Here is a 16,988-nt window from a genome sequence, read left to right as displayed (position 1 = left end):
AAAAGGCTTGACCAGTAAGAGGTCTTTACTCGATCAACTCAACTTACGAACATGTCCTCATGGCCAAAATCGATGATTCCAAAGCTACAAGCAAAGCTCCTTGACAGTCGACAAAGATACCAAGTATTCTCGCCACTACCACTCAATACAATGGCTACGATACGAATCATGCACGCCTCCGGCAAGGGGGCATTCGGCAGATTAACATGATCGGTGGCGTATACACCAATTGTCGATTCTAGCAACTATTCGCACCCATGGATCCTCGCCACACCGAACGGCATAATAGAAAATCCACAAATCGATGGGAACGATAACCTTTTTAAGGAAGAGGAAAATGGCATCATTTTTCCCACTTTGATCTCATGATCATTTGGGCGACATTGTGGATTTTGACGAGGACGAATCCTCATCGACACCGGAAGTTCGTCAACGATTTTTGCCGATGCCTTCACCGCCCTGTAATCAAAAACCAAAGACTCAACAAGGATATCACCCTTCTAAGCTTTCGTGATGTTGGAGCCAATCGAAGGCCCAACTCCCCTTGCCATTGGCACCCGCCTTAGAAGGACGCTTCTACACTCACTGTGGTCAATTGTCCAACAAATTATAAGGCCATATTGTCACCACATATGTTGTCGCTAAAATTCCCAATGCACCTGCATCGCAAGCACGAGGGACCAATTGAGAGCACGATATGTTATGTGTCATCCATGGAGAATCAAGAACCCGGTATTGGGGCGAAAAACACCAATCTCGCCGCTTTACACTTGACCATGCCAAATAGCAAGGGAGGGTCCGAAGGCCCTAACGACTTCGGGGTGAAGGCGTGCCACAAGCTCGCTCGTCGAAGAGCTAGAAACCATATCCATTTTCGACACACAAAGGGATCGGCAGGTCAAGATTGGCACCTCTCTTAGTCTGCCTCTTCGACCGAAGTTCATCGCCTTTCGCAAGCCAATTTGGAAGTTTTTGCCTGGTCATACGACGACATGCCTCGCATCTCCCTCGATGTCATCTCGCCACAAACTCAAGATCGCCTCCTTCCAAACCGATTCGATAGAAGAGATGGTCCTATGATGCCGAACGGTACGAAGCAATGAAGATCGAAGTTGACAAACTTCAAGCAATCCACTTCATCTGTGAGGTAACCTACCCTATCTGGCTCATTAATTCAGTTTTAGTAAACAAATTTGGTGGAGCTTGGCGAATGTGCTAGGATTATACGAATCTGAACAAAGCATGCCCAAAGGATAGCTTTCCGCTACCAAGAATCGACCAACTGGTGGACACCACGACCAGCCATGAGCTTTTCAGCTTCATAGACACCTATTCCAGCTACAACCAGATCTTCATGCATCCTGCAGATCGCGAGCATATGGCATTCATCACCAATAAAGGCCTCATCACACAACGCCATGCCATTCGACCTGAAGAGTGCCGGGGTAACATGTCAATGGCTAGTCAACAAAGTATTTATGCGAGCTCATTGGCACTTCAATGGAAGTTCAGATAGACGACATGCTCACAAAAGCGTGGACTGCAGACGATCATCTTCAAACCTCTCCTCATGTTCCGCACCTTAAAAAGTACAACATGCTCCCGAACCCAAGCAAGTGTGCCTTCAATGTCTCTTCCCGCAAATTCCTGGGCTTCATGATAAGCCAACGGGGCATCGGCTAACCCCGAGAAAATCCTGCATTGATAGGTATGCGGTACCAAAGACGAAGAAGGATGTTCAGAGCCTCACAGCCCAAGTTGCCGCCTTAGCCCGCTTCATATCCAAAGCCATTGACCGATGTGCCCCATTCTTCAAAGCTCTCAAAGGGAGCAAACGATGTGTCGCTTTGACTTCGAATGCGACCGAGCGTCAAGATCCAAAGCTTATATGAGTAGAGCCCCTCTGTCCACACCTCTTCTAGGAGAGAACCTCACTATCTACCTCTCAGTGTCGACAACGGCATTAAGTTCCGTGCTCATTTATAGACCGAACGACATTGAGCTCCCCATCTTCTATCCTCAGTCATGCGTTGTAGGACGCGGAGCAACGGTACTTCTAACTTGAAAATTCACCTACGCCTCGCTCTTCGCGCTCTCGACCTTACTTGCTCACACCGCTGAAGTATTGACCAACCAGTCCTATGGCAATCTTTGGCTGTAAACATCGTGACTAAGTCCAGAAATTTACCCTTGTCAACATTCACGCAATGTGCGATATTAGAAGCATACCCATCGGGAAACTTTACAGACGATACAAACTTTAGAAACTCTTTTTTATCATTCGGTTTCATAGAAAAAAAATGCAAGATCCCTTCTAGCTTTATCACTGTCCCTATTCATCCATAAACCCCTTCGTATGCCTATTCTTTCCAAATCAAGACGAGCTTTGATCGTGTCCTTTGTCTTGCCCTCGATATCTAGAATCGTACGTGTCCACAAGAAATTCTACTGCAAGTGCCCTCTTGCAGAAAACCCAAGTCCAAAACTTTGATCCTCCCTCTTGCCGAACGCCAAGGGTTGTGCGGAAGAGAAAGGAGGCTCACCCAACCTCCTCTGCCAAAGTGCCTGTGACTTGAGGACCCAGCCCTAGAGACCGGTTCTTCAACTCAAGGTCCCACCAAAGCCGGGCTGAAGCCTTGTTGTTGTCACCCTTGCCGAACTGCAAGGGCTATGCTGCGAATTTGAGAAGCCCACAAAAGTCACGGTCCCTACTTGCCGAACGCGCATGCCCCTTGCCGAATGATGAACGTGAGGCCTCAAAATTTTCTTTTGGTCCACCTTGCCGAATGGCAAGGATCAAGGTATGGGATCGACGCACTCAGGAAGTGCCCGCTTGCAAGGACGAGCAGAAACCTTCTTCCAAAAGGATTTGCCTAATAGCAGGTGCTGTGAAGAAAGGGGAAGGCTCACAACAAGGATCTCCAACGAACCCTTGCCAAATGGCAAGGGCTAGGCCTAGGTCAGGATGTGCTCATACAGCATGGTTAATTTCCATCCTCACGATGAATGACAACAAAGTGACGGCACAAGGCTAATGGCCAAGAAGCTTGTAACAAGTCGTTCAAACTGGAGTTAGAGGTTTTTTTAGTAGGCGTGCAATGTTTTGGATGTTTCGGACGTCTAATATGTCTATTTGGTGGTTTAGTTTTTCTTTTAAGAGCATTCATAAGTTTTTTTATTTTAAAGAATCCCAATATAAAAAGAATGACAAAAGATGAGTGGATTTTTTAAGGAAGGTGCGATGAAGGAAGAGAAGGAGGAGGTTCTTCTTCTTCTTCATTAGCTTGCACTACAACCAACAAAACTAAAATTAATTCCATTTTAATATTCATTGGTATTCTATATATGGTTTCCTTTTGTATCTTAAAGTGGTTTCTATTTATAGTATTTATAACTCATGCATGAGTTAATACATTTTAAAACAATGAATATATTATAATATTTTATCTTTGGGTCATTGCTCGTGTAATAACCCGATCCTAAATTAATTTTTAATTAATAAAATAATCACATAAAAGACAATTTTATCCCAAGAATATTTTAATGGGCTTAAAGTTGACTTTTTGTTCGGGAAAGATTCTAGGGAATTGACTATTACTATTGCGTAGTGGGCTCAAATCGGAGTTGTAACGAATAAGTTACGATCAAAAGAAATCCAGTGGCATAATTGTAATTTTTTCGAAGTTGAGTTTTTAAATATCAGAACTCTCCAGAGAGAGAGAGAGAGAGAGCGGATCTGCTATCCCCAAATTACATGTACCCTTGTGTCCCCTATCTAATTGTTTGACACATGTCCATCCACTTAACACCGTTAATAAAATTTAGAAAGAAAAAACCAACATTAAGTAGCAACCACCCCTCGTGACCTTCATGCCACTTCCCCTTCTTCCCCTTCCCTGACCTCCTCCTCACCCACAAAATCACCATTTACCAGTACTCTCAATTGAGAAACCCAAATTTGAGGGGATATCAGGCAGAAAAGGAGGAGGTGGTAGTGGAAGAGAGGTGGGCAGCAGGTGGGGGTTGTGTGTGGCTTAGGTGAGGGGCCGGAACCAGCGAGGTTTGGGGCTATCAAGGTTGGGTATTGGGTGGGGAACTTTGTGACGGCTGTTTGTTTTGTTTAGGGTTTAATTTCTTTTAATTTTTATTTTATTGAAAGTAAAGTTAATAGTGTTAATATTAGGGTTAAGTGGGTGGCCACTTGTCAACAAATTATACAAGGGACACGAAGGGACATTAAAAGAGAGACAGCAGATCCTCCCCTCTCTCTCCCACGCCACGAACTGCACTTCCCCAGCATTCTGAGCTATTTTTCCGCCGCCACAAGCCGCTAATGGAGTTGGGACAGTCCCAAAACGATCGCCAACCTCCCGGCCCTATCCCACCCTTCACCGACGCCGACCACTGAAATGATGCCTAAAATCAAGAAATCACATCGATTTTAACCCTTTTTTCTCGAGCTCGTTTCGGATGCTTCCAGCAACCAAATCTTGCGATCCAGTTATGCTTTCTTGTCCTCTCGAGGTGTTCTAGCCGCTGGTCATGGTATTTAGGAGAAATTTCAGCATTTCGGGGGTTAATAAGCGATAGAAGTTTTGGCCGGTTTCGGCCTCCGATTCCGGCCACTTCCGGTGACTTTTTGGGGTAGATTCAAGAACAAAAGTTAAGTCATTCAATGTGTTCTTCATGTAGGTATAAGTCTTGACCGGCAGTTTGGAGTTTTTCCAATCACCAAAAATTGATTTAGACACCCACGCGCGTTTGGTAGTTGATCGGATATCACATATTAGGCATTATTCGGGTTCGATAAGTTCGGACCGTTGGCCGACTCCCTTTTAATATATGTTGATCTAAGCACCTATAGAATTGTGTAGAAATTTCACGGATTGAGAATTGGAGTCTTGGATACTCCGATTCAATAATTCAAAGTTTTGATAAACGATAACCATCTGATCATGCGATCATGAGCTATCCGACCGTTCGATTTGGACGAAACTTACAGGACAGGTTTTGTAAACCTTGTTGAACCCGTAGGAACTCTTAGTTTGGAAATGGGAGGTCGTCGGCCCCACAATTGACCCTTGATTGACCGTGACTCTTTCGAGGTAGTTTCACCCTTTGAGTTTCTTGCCTTTGGCTGATTTTTGGTTGTTTGATTGATTGTTTTTTTGACTTTTTTTGTGTGTCTTTGCCCTGTTCACCCCCTCTTATATTTACAAGAAGTGCTTTGGAGTAGGGTTTCTTTCTTTTAATAATGGATGGCAAAATTTTCTCAAAAGATCTTTCATTTTTAAATGTAAAGAAAGATGGGTTTTATCAATTCTGGCAGATAAGCTCTCCCTAGTCAGTTCCTTCAAATCACTTCCCTGTATTTTTCAAACTATGATGGTTAGTTTGATCTTCGATTTGAACAACTCCATGTCCTCCTGCTTATCTCCTTTTGAGAACATGACATGCTTATCTCTTGGGAGAATCAACCTCTTTGGAGAAAAAACATTATTTCCAAATATGTAAAAGGGATCCGATCTTCCGATGGCAGAGATTCAAAGAAGTCTTCTCTAGCTGCTCGCTTTTGTTAATCCCAGATTGAAAATATTGACTTTTCTAAGTCAGAAACATCACGTGGGTCTGTTCCTGTTTTGGGTTTCTTTCTTTTAATAATGGCAAGCCCAAATTCGAGTTGAACCATGAGCTAATTCCTTTCTTTTCTCAATTTCTCTGAGGCCCAAGTTTTTCATTCTTAGATAGCTCTTGAGTTGGGCTTCTTTTAGATGTTTGCCCTTGATTATAATTTGGGTCCTGAACTGCCTGGTTTTGTTTTTATCTCATCCTTCTGGTCCTCTAGTGCTTGGCTGAGTGTGTGTTTTGGCCTAATTTCAGGGAATGCAGGTGGCTGCCCAAAAATTGTCATGGGCTTTTGTTTTCCTTGGGATGTGTGTCAAATTAGGCCCAAACGATGCTCCTTAAGTCTGAATCGTTTTTGAACGGTTTCAGCACTTAACGACTTAGGCCATTAATTTGTATGCTCCAGTTTCTTTTCATTGAACCACGTCTGCCACGTCTTCCTACTGAGGTAGAGTTCATGGGAAACTGGGTAGTTATTAGCTAATTATTAGCTAGTCATGATCAGGTGTCGTATCATCTTCTCCTCCCCTGGTTTTCAAACTTTTAAAAGAAATCAAACTCAAAGCTTCTGTTCATTTCGAAAACCTAGCTCTCAGACCTTGATTTTCTCAATGTTTCAGAATTTCCACTCTTTTCTTCGAGTCGACTCGCCTTTCTTACCACCTCCTTTGTTCCTATCTCAAAACTTCTGAACATGTCTTCTCCCAAGACTCGTGCCTGGGTTCGTCCTCCTCAGTTCCTCCTAATTACATCACTGAGGCTGGGGTTGACAACCATGTCATGGAGGTTAGAAGCAAACTCCACCGTTTTGCCAAGAAGAATATGGACGAGAATGTCCTTCACCTCTTCGAGAATACTTTGGTCCTAGGACCTCATTGGTTTGGTTTTGTTCCGACTGAGATGGCGGAGCTGTTTAAAAAAGATGTGAAGCTCCTCTGTGCTTCCAAAGCACATCTGCCTTTGCTTTGCACTCTTGGGTTAGTAAGGATTTGAGTCGTTCATGATGCTATCCTCCTACCCAAGCAATCTATCAACAAGGATGGGAATCTTCTTGCTGCAGCTCTGTGTTTCAAATTACAGCTGATTTTCATGTGGGCCCCATGGCTCCGACTCTGGATATGGCGCAGATCTTTGGGTTCAGCCCCATGGAAGACCTATGGATGAGAGGTGATTACTGAGGAGAAAGAACCAGAGAAACTAGCCAAGCCTATCACCATCTCTCTAGCCCTCATATGTAATTCGTACTTAGGTGACAAATGGTAAATTTAATTACACAAACAAGACAAAACAACACAGCAATCTTCACACACTTTAAACCTTGACCAAATACACGTATGACTAGTCAACTGCTAGTCATGAACAATCACAATCAAGAGAACACACAGATCATGCCACAATGTACCTGCAACCCTAGAAGATTACTAGTGACAACCTAGGCACTCAGAAGGACCCATCAATCTAGGCATCCCCTGTACTAGCAACAACTATGTGAAAGTGTGTGAAATCATCAAAATCATGCAAACATCAAACAGTAGATAAAGATGACTAGTCAACCACCAAGAACACAAACCCAGAAAAATTACAGATATGCAAAATAGATTTTGTTCACCCAGAAACCCACCATTGGGAAAAGCTGAGTCATCAACCGACCAGGCATTCCACTAAGTAGAAAAAGATTCTTACAAAGGAAATACAACCAAGCTCAAGACTCACCTAGGTCTATTTAGGAATATGAGCAATACCTCCTTTGTGCAATCTTCTTCTCCAACTTAGCAAAACTTGAAGCTCAGTTCTTCATGGCAATGGCAGCTCCTTCTCCAAATTGCTCATCCCATGGCACAAGCTTGCAAGTTCCAACACGAACCAAAAACAATATTTGGATTCAAAGGAGAATGACCAATTTCTTCAAGAAACCATACTCTTGAAGAAATCAGTCTTGAATCTGACCTAGATATAAATGAGAGATGATTTGAATAGCTAGATGCAGATTCGGGTTTTCAAAAGCAGTTTTTCAAAAAGAAATCAATTGGAAAAACTCATAGATGAAAAATATATGGTTCTCTCTTGAGGAAGAAGAGAAAGAAAGCAAAACAATCTTTCCCAAAAATTCCACGCAAAAGAGACAGCCGCCAAATGACCAAAATCGTGGCCTTTACAGCCAAAAATTCGTTAGGTCAGAAAACCACAGATGGCAGCAGAGAGAGAGAAAGAGGAATAGGACAAAACAGTTTGTTATCCAGCTGGAAGCAAGGATGACTAGTCATCTGAGAAACGGATGACTAGTCATCATTTTATGAAGACTGTTTAATGTAATGATATGCAATGCTCAATACCTTTGTCAAATTGCTTGAGCCACCATAGAGCAGAGATTAGAGAAGAGCACCAATAAAAGTTTTCCCTAATCTAGACTTGAGCTTGATAAATTACATTACACATCCTATTACAAAGTTGTCAAGGGAAGCCAAAAGAAAATAGTAAAAACCATACATTAACAATCTCCCCCTTTTTGGCTTTCCTTGACAACACACTCTCTAAGAACACTCAACCCAAAACCGAGACTAATGAGATGATGAAGTGAAAGTTCCTGCAAGAACAACCAATCTTCCCGGCACAAAAACAAGCATATTATCACAGAAATTTTAAAACAATATGCAATGTGGGGTTGAGAGTGTTCTCCCCCTTGTTGATAAGGAAAGTGCAAAAAGGCAGAGAGAGAGAAACAGCATATAAAAGGGATTAACCACAAAGTGATAGGCATATAGGAACAAGGTTAACAGCACATATTCATATATGGATGACTAGTCAAACAACAGTTGGTTAAAAACAATACAGAACATAGATTTATGACTAGTCAAATACTAGTTGTTCAAAACAGGACAGAACAACTCCCCCTATCACAATGCATAGACTACCCACAATGTGTTAACAAAAACAATCCCCCCTAGCAAAATGCACAGACTACCCATAAGGAGATTACAAAACAACTTCCCCTATCAAAATGCACAACCTATCCAGAATTAATCTTCCTAACAAGGACACAGCCAAGAGCAACACCAACCAAAAACACCAAAGAGCCACCAGAATCCACAGAGTCATCCGAGTCCTCAACAGATGGCGGGATCGGTGAGTATCTGCAGCAGCGCAGCAGCAGGAGTCGAAGTGGATGGAATGCGGCTCAAAGATGTTGAATATACTCCTCCTTGGCAGCCGGTGATCTCTGAGAGAGGCATTCTCAGAGGAAGACGACACAAGTGAGAAAGGTTCTAGAAACTTTCTGGCTAAGGGCAGCAGAGGCCTTGCCATAAGGAGCAATGGGAGGATGCCACTGATCGGAATCATGAAATACCACCCCATTTTTCTCACAAAGGCGCTGAATCAGACAAGGGAAGACAAGAGTCCCCTTGTGCTTGGTACCATGACCAATGGTCTTTCCAAGAATGGCATTATAAAGGATATCACCAAGGGGAATTTTATCATGATTCACCATGGAAATCATGAGTTGACAGGCAGCAAGAGTGGGATTAGAATTGTTCCCAGTGGGGAGAACATTATGACGGATAAAGTCCCACAAAAATTTATAAAACGGTGACAGGTAAGACTTGATAGGCAGACCTTTAGAAGTCAAAGGCATGGATTGATCAGTGTATGCCATAGATTTAAAAAGATCAATGGAGTAATCAGCAGAAGCAAGAGCAAATTTCGAATAATCAAAACCAGGGCACGATCGAAAACCTAAGACCCGATTGATAACAGATGGTCTCAGAGTAATGGGGACTGACCTAACAATTATCTGAAATTTTGACTCCTTAGGATCAGCAGGAAAGTTAGAGTAAAATTCTTGAATTACAGAGGCATTAAACTTACTAGAGAGAGAGTTTAGGGCATGAAGGTGGTAGTGCTCCAAAATTTGATTTGCAAACTCCTGAGCAGCCAAAGGAATAGCATCAAACTGGTAAGACCTCTCAGGAACAAATTTCCTTTTGGAGACAACTTCTTCAAAGAAGGAGGCAGCCTCAGAAGACACAAATGGAGAGGAATCTCCGACAGGAACAGAGGAAGAGGGACGGGTTCTAGGAGCCCTAGGAATTGAGGGAATGAAATCCACACTTTCAATGGATTTGGATTTGGAACGACGGTGGTAAGTGAGGATAGGCTTTGAGGAAGACATGGCTAGCAGCGGGAATGAATTTCGAAGAGAGAAAAAAATGAAATGGAGAAGAAGACGAAACTGTCGAGAACAGAGAGAGAGAGAAGAGGAAAAAGAAAACGAGGAAGAAGAGGAAAAGAAATGACCTAAAAAAGGAAAAAGACGCAAACGACACGACCCAAAAAAAAAAAAACCGCTCAGAACCAAAAATGAAAAAAAAATAACCGCCAAAACGAAAAAAGAAAAAGACGCATCGGTTAGGAGACAAAGCGGATGACTAGTCAACCACAAGCAAGATGACTAGTCAACCCAGGCAAAATTGGCACAGGCAGAACCGGATGACTAGTCAACCACAAATATGATGACTAGTCAACTAATGCAAACCAGAGCGAGTATCAAACGCAAAACACCAAGATGACTAGTCAACCATAAGCAAAGATGACTAGTCAACCAAAACAGCAGTATGACAAACACCAAATAATATCGACCCTGTGAAAGACAAGGTTTTGATTTCTAAAAACACAAGCATGAACTAGCACATATATCAAGTGATCAAAGTTGCATTAGCACAATAGCCTAGACCAAGTCTTCAACACAAGAAGGAAAAGGAATGAAAAAAAAAGAAAAGATTAAAACCATATGCAGTGTACATAGACAATCAACTCTGAGAGATAGGCAATGAGATGCAATTCATGCTCAGAGACAAGGCATATTTAGGAGAGAAGGAGGTTTAGAGCCAAGGGACACAAGAGATGATATCTTATCTCTCTTGGAGAAACAAGTATACAAAGCATTCTTAAGACATGATCATAGTATGGGCTCACAGCAAAATATCATCACTCTCTAATGGCAAAATATTTGATGATTTATTTTGAGTTACTTGCACATCCCGAACATAAGTGCTTTGAATGGCCCAATTTTACGGCTCTTTGCTCTAGATTCTTCAATCAAAACACCTTATACCGTCCTAGAGCCGTGACTACATTGGTCACACTTCCTTTTTTTTTTTTTTTTTAATTTTAAATAGATTGGCTAAGAGAGTGAGACCAGCTAAGAGATAATAACAAGAGCAGTCCAAAATGAAGCAAAGATACGTGGTTCACCAAGAGGACAAGATAGCACGATTTAAGTCTCATCTAATAGCATCTTAAACAAGAAAAGGGATTATGCACAAGTCAGACAAAGCACAAAAACATTCAAACATTCACACCATCAGAAATGAGAGATATGAACAGTGACATATCAACATCAAAACAAAACACAAAAAATTTTGGGCTTGACTAGTCAACTACAAGCAAGATGACTAGTCAACTGTTTTGAAATGTGCTGAAGACAAAGAACAGACCAGCTAATCAATCAATTGAACAAAGGCCAATGGACTGCCGAAGTGTAACATGTTTCTGAAAATCCAAGGCCTTGGTGAGTATATCTGCTAGCTGTTTTTCAGAGGGAACAAATTCCAAAGATAAAATGTTGTCTTCCACAAGATCTCTAATAAAATGGTGCCTAATGTCTATATGCTTAGTCCTAGAGTGTTGAACAGGATTTTTTGAAATATCTATGGCACTCATGTTGTCACAATAGATTAGAAAGGATGATTGAGCAAGACCATAGTCTTCCAACATTTGTCTCATCCAAAGGAGTTGAGTACAACAACTCCCAGCTGCAACATACTCTGCTTCAAAGTGGATAAGGAGACAGAATTCTGTTTTTTGCTATGCCAAGCAACAAGATTGTTGCCTACATAGAAGACCCCCCCGGAAGTGCTTTTCCTATCATCACTACAACCTGCCCAATCGGCATCACTATACCCAACAAGATTGACACAAGTGTCATAGGTATACCACAACCCAAACTCAATAGTCCCACTCACATATTTAATGATTCTCTTAACAGCAAACAAGTGAGACTCTTTTGGATCACTTTGAAACCGAGCACACACACCAACACTAAAAGAAATGTCAGGTCTACTAGCAGTCAAGTAGAGAAGACTCCCTATCATGCTTCTATAGAGAGTTTGATCCACACTTTTGCCATGCAAGTCTCTATGAATCTTAGCACTAGTGCTCATTGGAGTTCTTGCAGATTTTGCCCCCTCCAAACCAAATTTTGTCACAAGATTTTTTGCATATTTAGATTGAGACACAAAGATCCCATCATGGCTTTGTTTAATTTGAAGACCTAAGAAATAGTTAAGCTCACCTACAAGACTCATTTCAAATTCACTAGTCATGACATGAATAAAATCTTGAACATGAAAATCAGAGGTAGAACCAACCACAATATCATCAACATACACTTGAGCAATCAAGACATCCTTTTTAAACCGTTTCACAAACAAAGTTTTATCAACAGACCCTCTAACATACCCATTTCCTAGAAGATGAGAGGATAACCTCTCATACCATGCTCTAGGAGCTTGTTTCAAACCATAGAGAGCCTTTTTTAACCGAAACACATCATTTGGATGATGTGGATCTTCAAAACCCTTTGGTTGCTCAACATAGACCTCTTCATTTAGGACATCATTCAAGAAGGCAGTTTTGACATCCATTTGATAAAGTTTGAATTTCAAATGACAAGCAATGGCAAGAAGTAATCTAACTGATTCTAATCTTGCAACAGGGGCAAAAGTTTCATCAAAGTCAATGCCTTCCATTTGAGTGTATCCTTGAGCAACCAATCTAGCCTTGTTTCTTACCACATTACCTTGCTCATCGGTTTTATTTTTGAAAATCCACTTAGTGCCTATGACATTTGTGTTGACTGGTCTAGGAACAAGGTACCAAACGTCATTTCTCACAAATTGATTTAATTCTTCCTGCATTGCAAGAAACCATTCACCATGGTGTAGGGCTTCTTTCACATTTCTAGGCTCTTCCTTGGAGACATAACACACATGGCTAATTTCTTGAGCAAGTTGCTTCCTAGTTCTCACTCCCTGATTAAGAGGGCCAATAATGACACTCTCAGTTTGAGTGAGAGGACTAAGATCAGTATGAGAGCTAGCAGCCGGACAGATGAGATAGAACTAGAAGTTGAAAAAGTTGTGAGTCAACCGGGACAGAATTTCCAAAAGTTGACAGTCAACCACAAGATCCAGACCTGGAGATTCTTGCTCAGGAGGAGGAGGAGGTAAAAGATCATCCTCATCCAATGCCATCTCTGTAGATGCAGCAAAATCATCAATAGTGACATTTATGGATTCAATGATGGTTCTGGACCTACAATTGTACACTCTATAGGCTCGGCTTGTGGTGGAATACCCTAGAAATATTCCCTTATCACACTTAGAATCAAACTTAGCAAGATGCTCCCTATCTCTCAAAATATAGCATGTGCTACCAAAGACCCTAAAATATGACACATTAGGCTTCTTTCCTTTCCAAATCTCATAGGGAGTTTGTTTGGTACTGCAGACCTCACAAATACCCTGCTTGAGATGTAACAAGTCGTATTGACAGCTTCAGCCCAAAAGTGTTTAGCAAGATTTTTGCTATTTAGCATCACCCTTGCCATTTCTACAAGCACTCTATTCTTTCTCTCCACAACACCATTTTGCTGAGGTGTAATAGGTGCAGAGAACTTATGTTTAATTCCCATTTCTTCACAAAATTTCAGAAACTGAGAATTCTCAAATTCAGAGCCATGATCTGTTCTAATTCTAACAAGAGGTAGATGACTAGTCATCTTCTCTTTTTGCAAAAGGTGACAAGCAGACTTAAACCTTTGGAAGGTTTCAGATTTCTCACGTAAGAATGAGACCCAAGTGAACCTAGAGAAATCATCAACCATGACAAGAATATATTTCTTTCCACCAAGGGACATGGTTTGGATAGGACCAACAAGATCCATGTGAACAAGTTCTAGACTAACATTAGTTTGAATGTGTTTAACCTTTTTGTGTGACACTCTAACTTGTTTGCCTAATTGACATCCTTCACAAACATGCAGATCAGATTTTTCAAGCTTTGGTAGACCACTTACTAACTCTCTCTTGGACAATTTATGCAAGTCTCTAAAATTCACATGTCCAAGCCTTTGATGCCACAAAACACTTGTTTCATTTACAACCTTGTTGCAAACTACTTCTTTTGCATCATTGACACCATCAATGCAGTAGCAATTGTCCCTAGACCTTGCCACGCTAACAATCTCATTGTCACCTTTTCCAATGATTTTGCAGCCATTCTTGGAGAATCTAACCTCTACTATTCCATCATCACACAGCTGACTCACACTAATGAGATTGGATGTGAGACCCTCAACAAATCTAACATTCTTAAGCTCGGGCAGACCAGGGATACAAACAGTACCTTTTCCAACAACTTGAGACCTATGACCTCCACCAAAAGTCACAGTGCCTCCATCAAAGGGGGTGAGGGATGAGAAAACATTTTTATCCCCAGACATATGTTTGGAACAACCACTATCAAAATACCAAGAGTTGGTGTTTGAAGCAGCAAAGGCATTTAGCACAACAAGAGATTTGGTATGACCTCTTGCAATCCAAGTAGACTTAGGCACAATGGGAGAACACATTTTGAGGGAGACAAGTTTGGCTATCTTAGTAACTTCATTCATCAAATGATCAACTTGATCTTGCAAAGACCTGGGATTCTTTTAGATTTTGAAGACAATTTTCTGGTCTTATCTTTGCTAAACATATGACAGACTGGTCAAATATGACCAGTCAACCCACACCTGTGACAAGTTGGAACAAACTTAGGTTTCTTGACAACCTGCTGAACATCAAGAGGTACAGTGACTGGAGTTTCTGATTTGACAAAATTAGTGGTAAAGCTAGACGAACTAGAACCAAAGTGATTAAATCCAAGGCCACTTTTGTCCCCATGAACTTTTCCCATATTCAACATTTTGTCAATTTTTGAAGCACCAATGGTCATAGATATAATCTTCCTATTTGCTTCATTCAATTCACCTAGGAGCTGTTTGTTTGAGTTCTGGAAACCAATGTTACTTTCCTTGAGCACATTAACTTGATTCTCAAGGTTACTCCTAATTGACACAAGAGCATCACTTTCTTTTTCTAGAGACTCAAATTTGTCACTTAACTCCTTTTTGGTTTCTTTTAGGATGAGAATTTCATGTTGAAGATCTTGGTTATTGACCTCAAGTTTGAGGCTCTCTTCTTTCAAACACAAGGTCTCTTTAAACAAACAATCATATTTTCTTCCTAATGACTCGTATGACAGGTCATCTGACTTAATCAGATTCATCAGACACGGGCTGCATAGAGGCAACAAAGGCAACATGTTGGTCATCAACATCAGAGGAAGATGAATCCTCTTGAGACCCTTCACTTTCACTCTCACTCCAGCTCACTTTCATGGCCTTGTCCTTTCCTTTGGAGTATTTTTTCTGATTGTTTGCACAGTCAGCAGCATAGTGTCCAATGCCTCCACATGTGAAGCACTTGACAGATTTTCTGAAATCTTTCGTGAAAGGTTTGACATCCTTATTCCTCTCATTAGACCGATCAGTTGATGGTCTAAACAGTTTCTCACTACCAGAGCTGCCCTCTCTAGCAAACTTTCCCTTATCCTTAAGAATTCTCCTAAATTTTTTGACAAACAAGGCCATCTCATCCTCAAAACCTGAGGGTTTTTCACCAACTTTCAGAGAGGAAACATGCACTCCTTGAAGTGCAACATTTTTTGATTTTTTGGAGTCATTTTCTTCCATATTCAATTCCATCTCATAGGTTTTCAGTTTTCCTACAAGCTTGCCAAGCTTAATTTCATTTAAATTTTGGACCTCCATGATTGCGGTTTTCTTTGCTCTAAACCTAGATGGTAGAACACGAAGAATTTTCTTAACAACAAGAAGCTCTTCAATGGGTTGACCTAGACTCATGGCTTCATTTGTGATCATCTCAACTCTCCCATGGAACTCAGAAATAGACTCAGTTTCAGACATCCTAAGTTCTTCAAATTGTGCAAGCACCATCTGAAGTTTTAGGGTTCTAACTTGGTCATCCCCTTCATGAACCACCCTTAGTTTATCCCAAGCTTGTTTAGCATTAGGGATATGTTGTATATGTGCAAATTGTGTGCTAGACAAAGCAGTAACTAAGGCATTTCTGGCCTTCTTGTTCGAATATGCACTAAACACCTCAGCTTCAGTCCATTCTGACCTAGGTTTGGGCACAACCTCACCAAAAACAGTCTTGACCGGAGCAACCCACTCTTTTGTGAGATACTCACTTGCATACTCATCAAGAGCATCAAGAAATATCTCAAATTTTTCTCTCCATGCAGCGTAGTTATTACCGTCAAAATAGGGAGGGGAGTTGCAAGATCCAGCAACTCGATCCCTTTCCATAGTGAGCACACCTAAACACCAAAACAAATCCTAGGATCTCTCTATTTGTGTTAAGAGCTGACGCTCTGATACCAATTGTAATTGGTACTTAGGTGACAAATGGTAAATTTAATTACACAAACAAGACAAAACAACACAGCAATCTTCACACACTTTAAACCTTGACCAAATACACGTATGACTAGTCAACTGCTAGTCATGAACAATCACAATCAAGAGAACACACAGATCATGCCACAATGTACCTGCAACCCTAGAAGATTACTAGTGACAACCTAGGCACTCAGAAGGACCCATCAATCTAGGCATCCCCTGTGCTAGCAACAACTATGTGAAAGTGTGTGAAATCATCAAAATCATGCAAACATCAAACAGCAGATAAAGATGACTAGTCAACCACCAAGAACACAAACCCAGAAAAATTACAGATATGCAAAACAGATTTTGTTCACCCAGAAACCCACCATTGGGAAAAACTGGGAGTCATCAACCGACCAGGCATTCCACTAAGTAGAAAAAGATTCTTACAAAGGAAATACAACCAAGCTCAAGACTCACCTAGGTCTATTTAGGAATATGAGCAATACCTCCTTTGTGCAATCTTCTTCTCCAACTTAGCAAAACTTGAAGCTCAGTTCTTCATGGCAATGGCAGCTCCTTCTCCAGCTCGTTCATCCCATGGCACAAGCTTGCAAGTTCCAACACGGACCAAAAACAATATTTGGATTCAAAGGAGAATGACCAATTTCTTCAAGAAACCATACTCTTGAAGAAATCAGTCTTGAATCTGACCTAGATATAAATGAGAGATGATTTGAATAGCTAGATGCAGATTCGGGTTTTCAAAAGCAGTTTTTCAAAAAGAAATCAA

At 41.2% G+C, this 16,988-nt stretch overlaps 1 protein-coding gene across 1 annotated transcript; it reads right to left on the bottom strand.

The window, feature by feature from the left end:
* Positions 1-14,998: 14,998 nt before the first annotated feature.
* On the bottom strand, positions 14,999-16,117 carry LOC148917722 (uncharacterized). Its single transcript, XM_089050391.1, has 2 exons — positions 15,523-16,117; positions 14,999-15,390 (listed from the first exon to the last, which is right to left on the bottom strand). The coding sequence occupies exons 1-2, from the start codon at positions 16,115-16,117 to the stop codon at positions 14,999-15,001; spliced, it is 987 nt and encodes a 328-aa protein (XP_088906517.1).
* Positions 16,118-16,988: the final 871 nt, after the last annotated feature.

The sequence above is a fragment of the Prunus mume genome, linkage group LG4 (genome assembly GCF_029339155.1).
Source record: "Prunus mume cultivar Tortuosa linkage group LG4, ASM2933915v1, whole genome shotgun sequence".
Classification (NCBI taxonomy): Eukaryota; Viridiplantae; Streptophyta; class Magnoliopsida; order Rosales; family Rosaceae; genus Prunus; species Prunus mume.
Note: the sequence above shows the minus strand (reverse complement) of the source record. Positions and strands in the feature narration are given on the sequence as shown.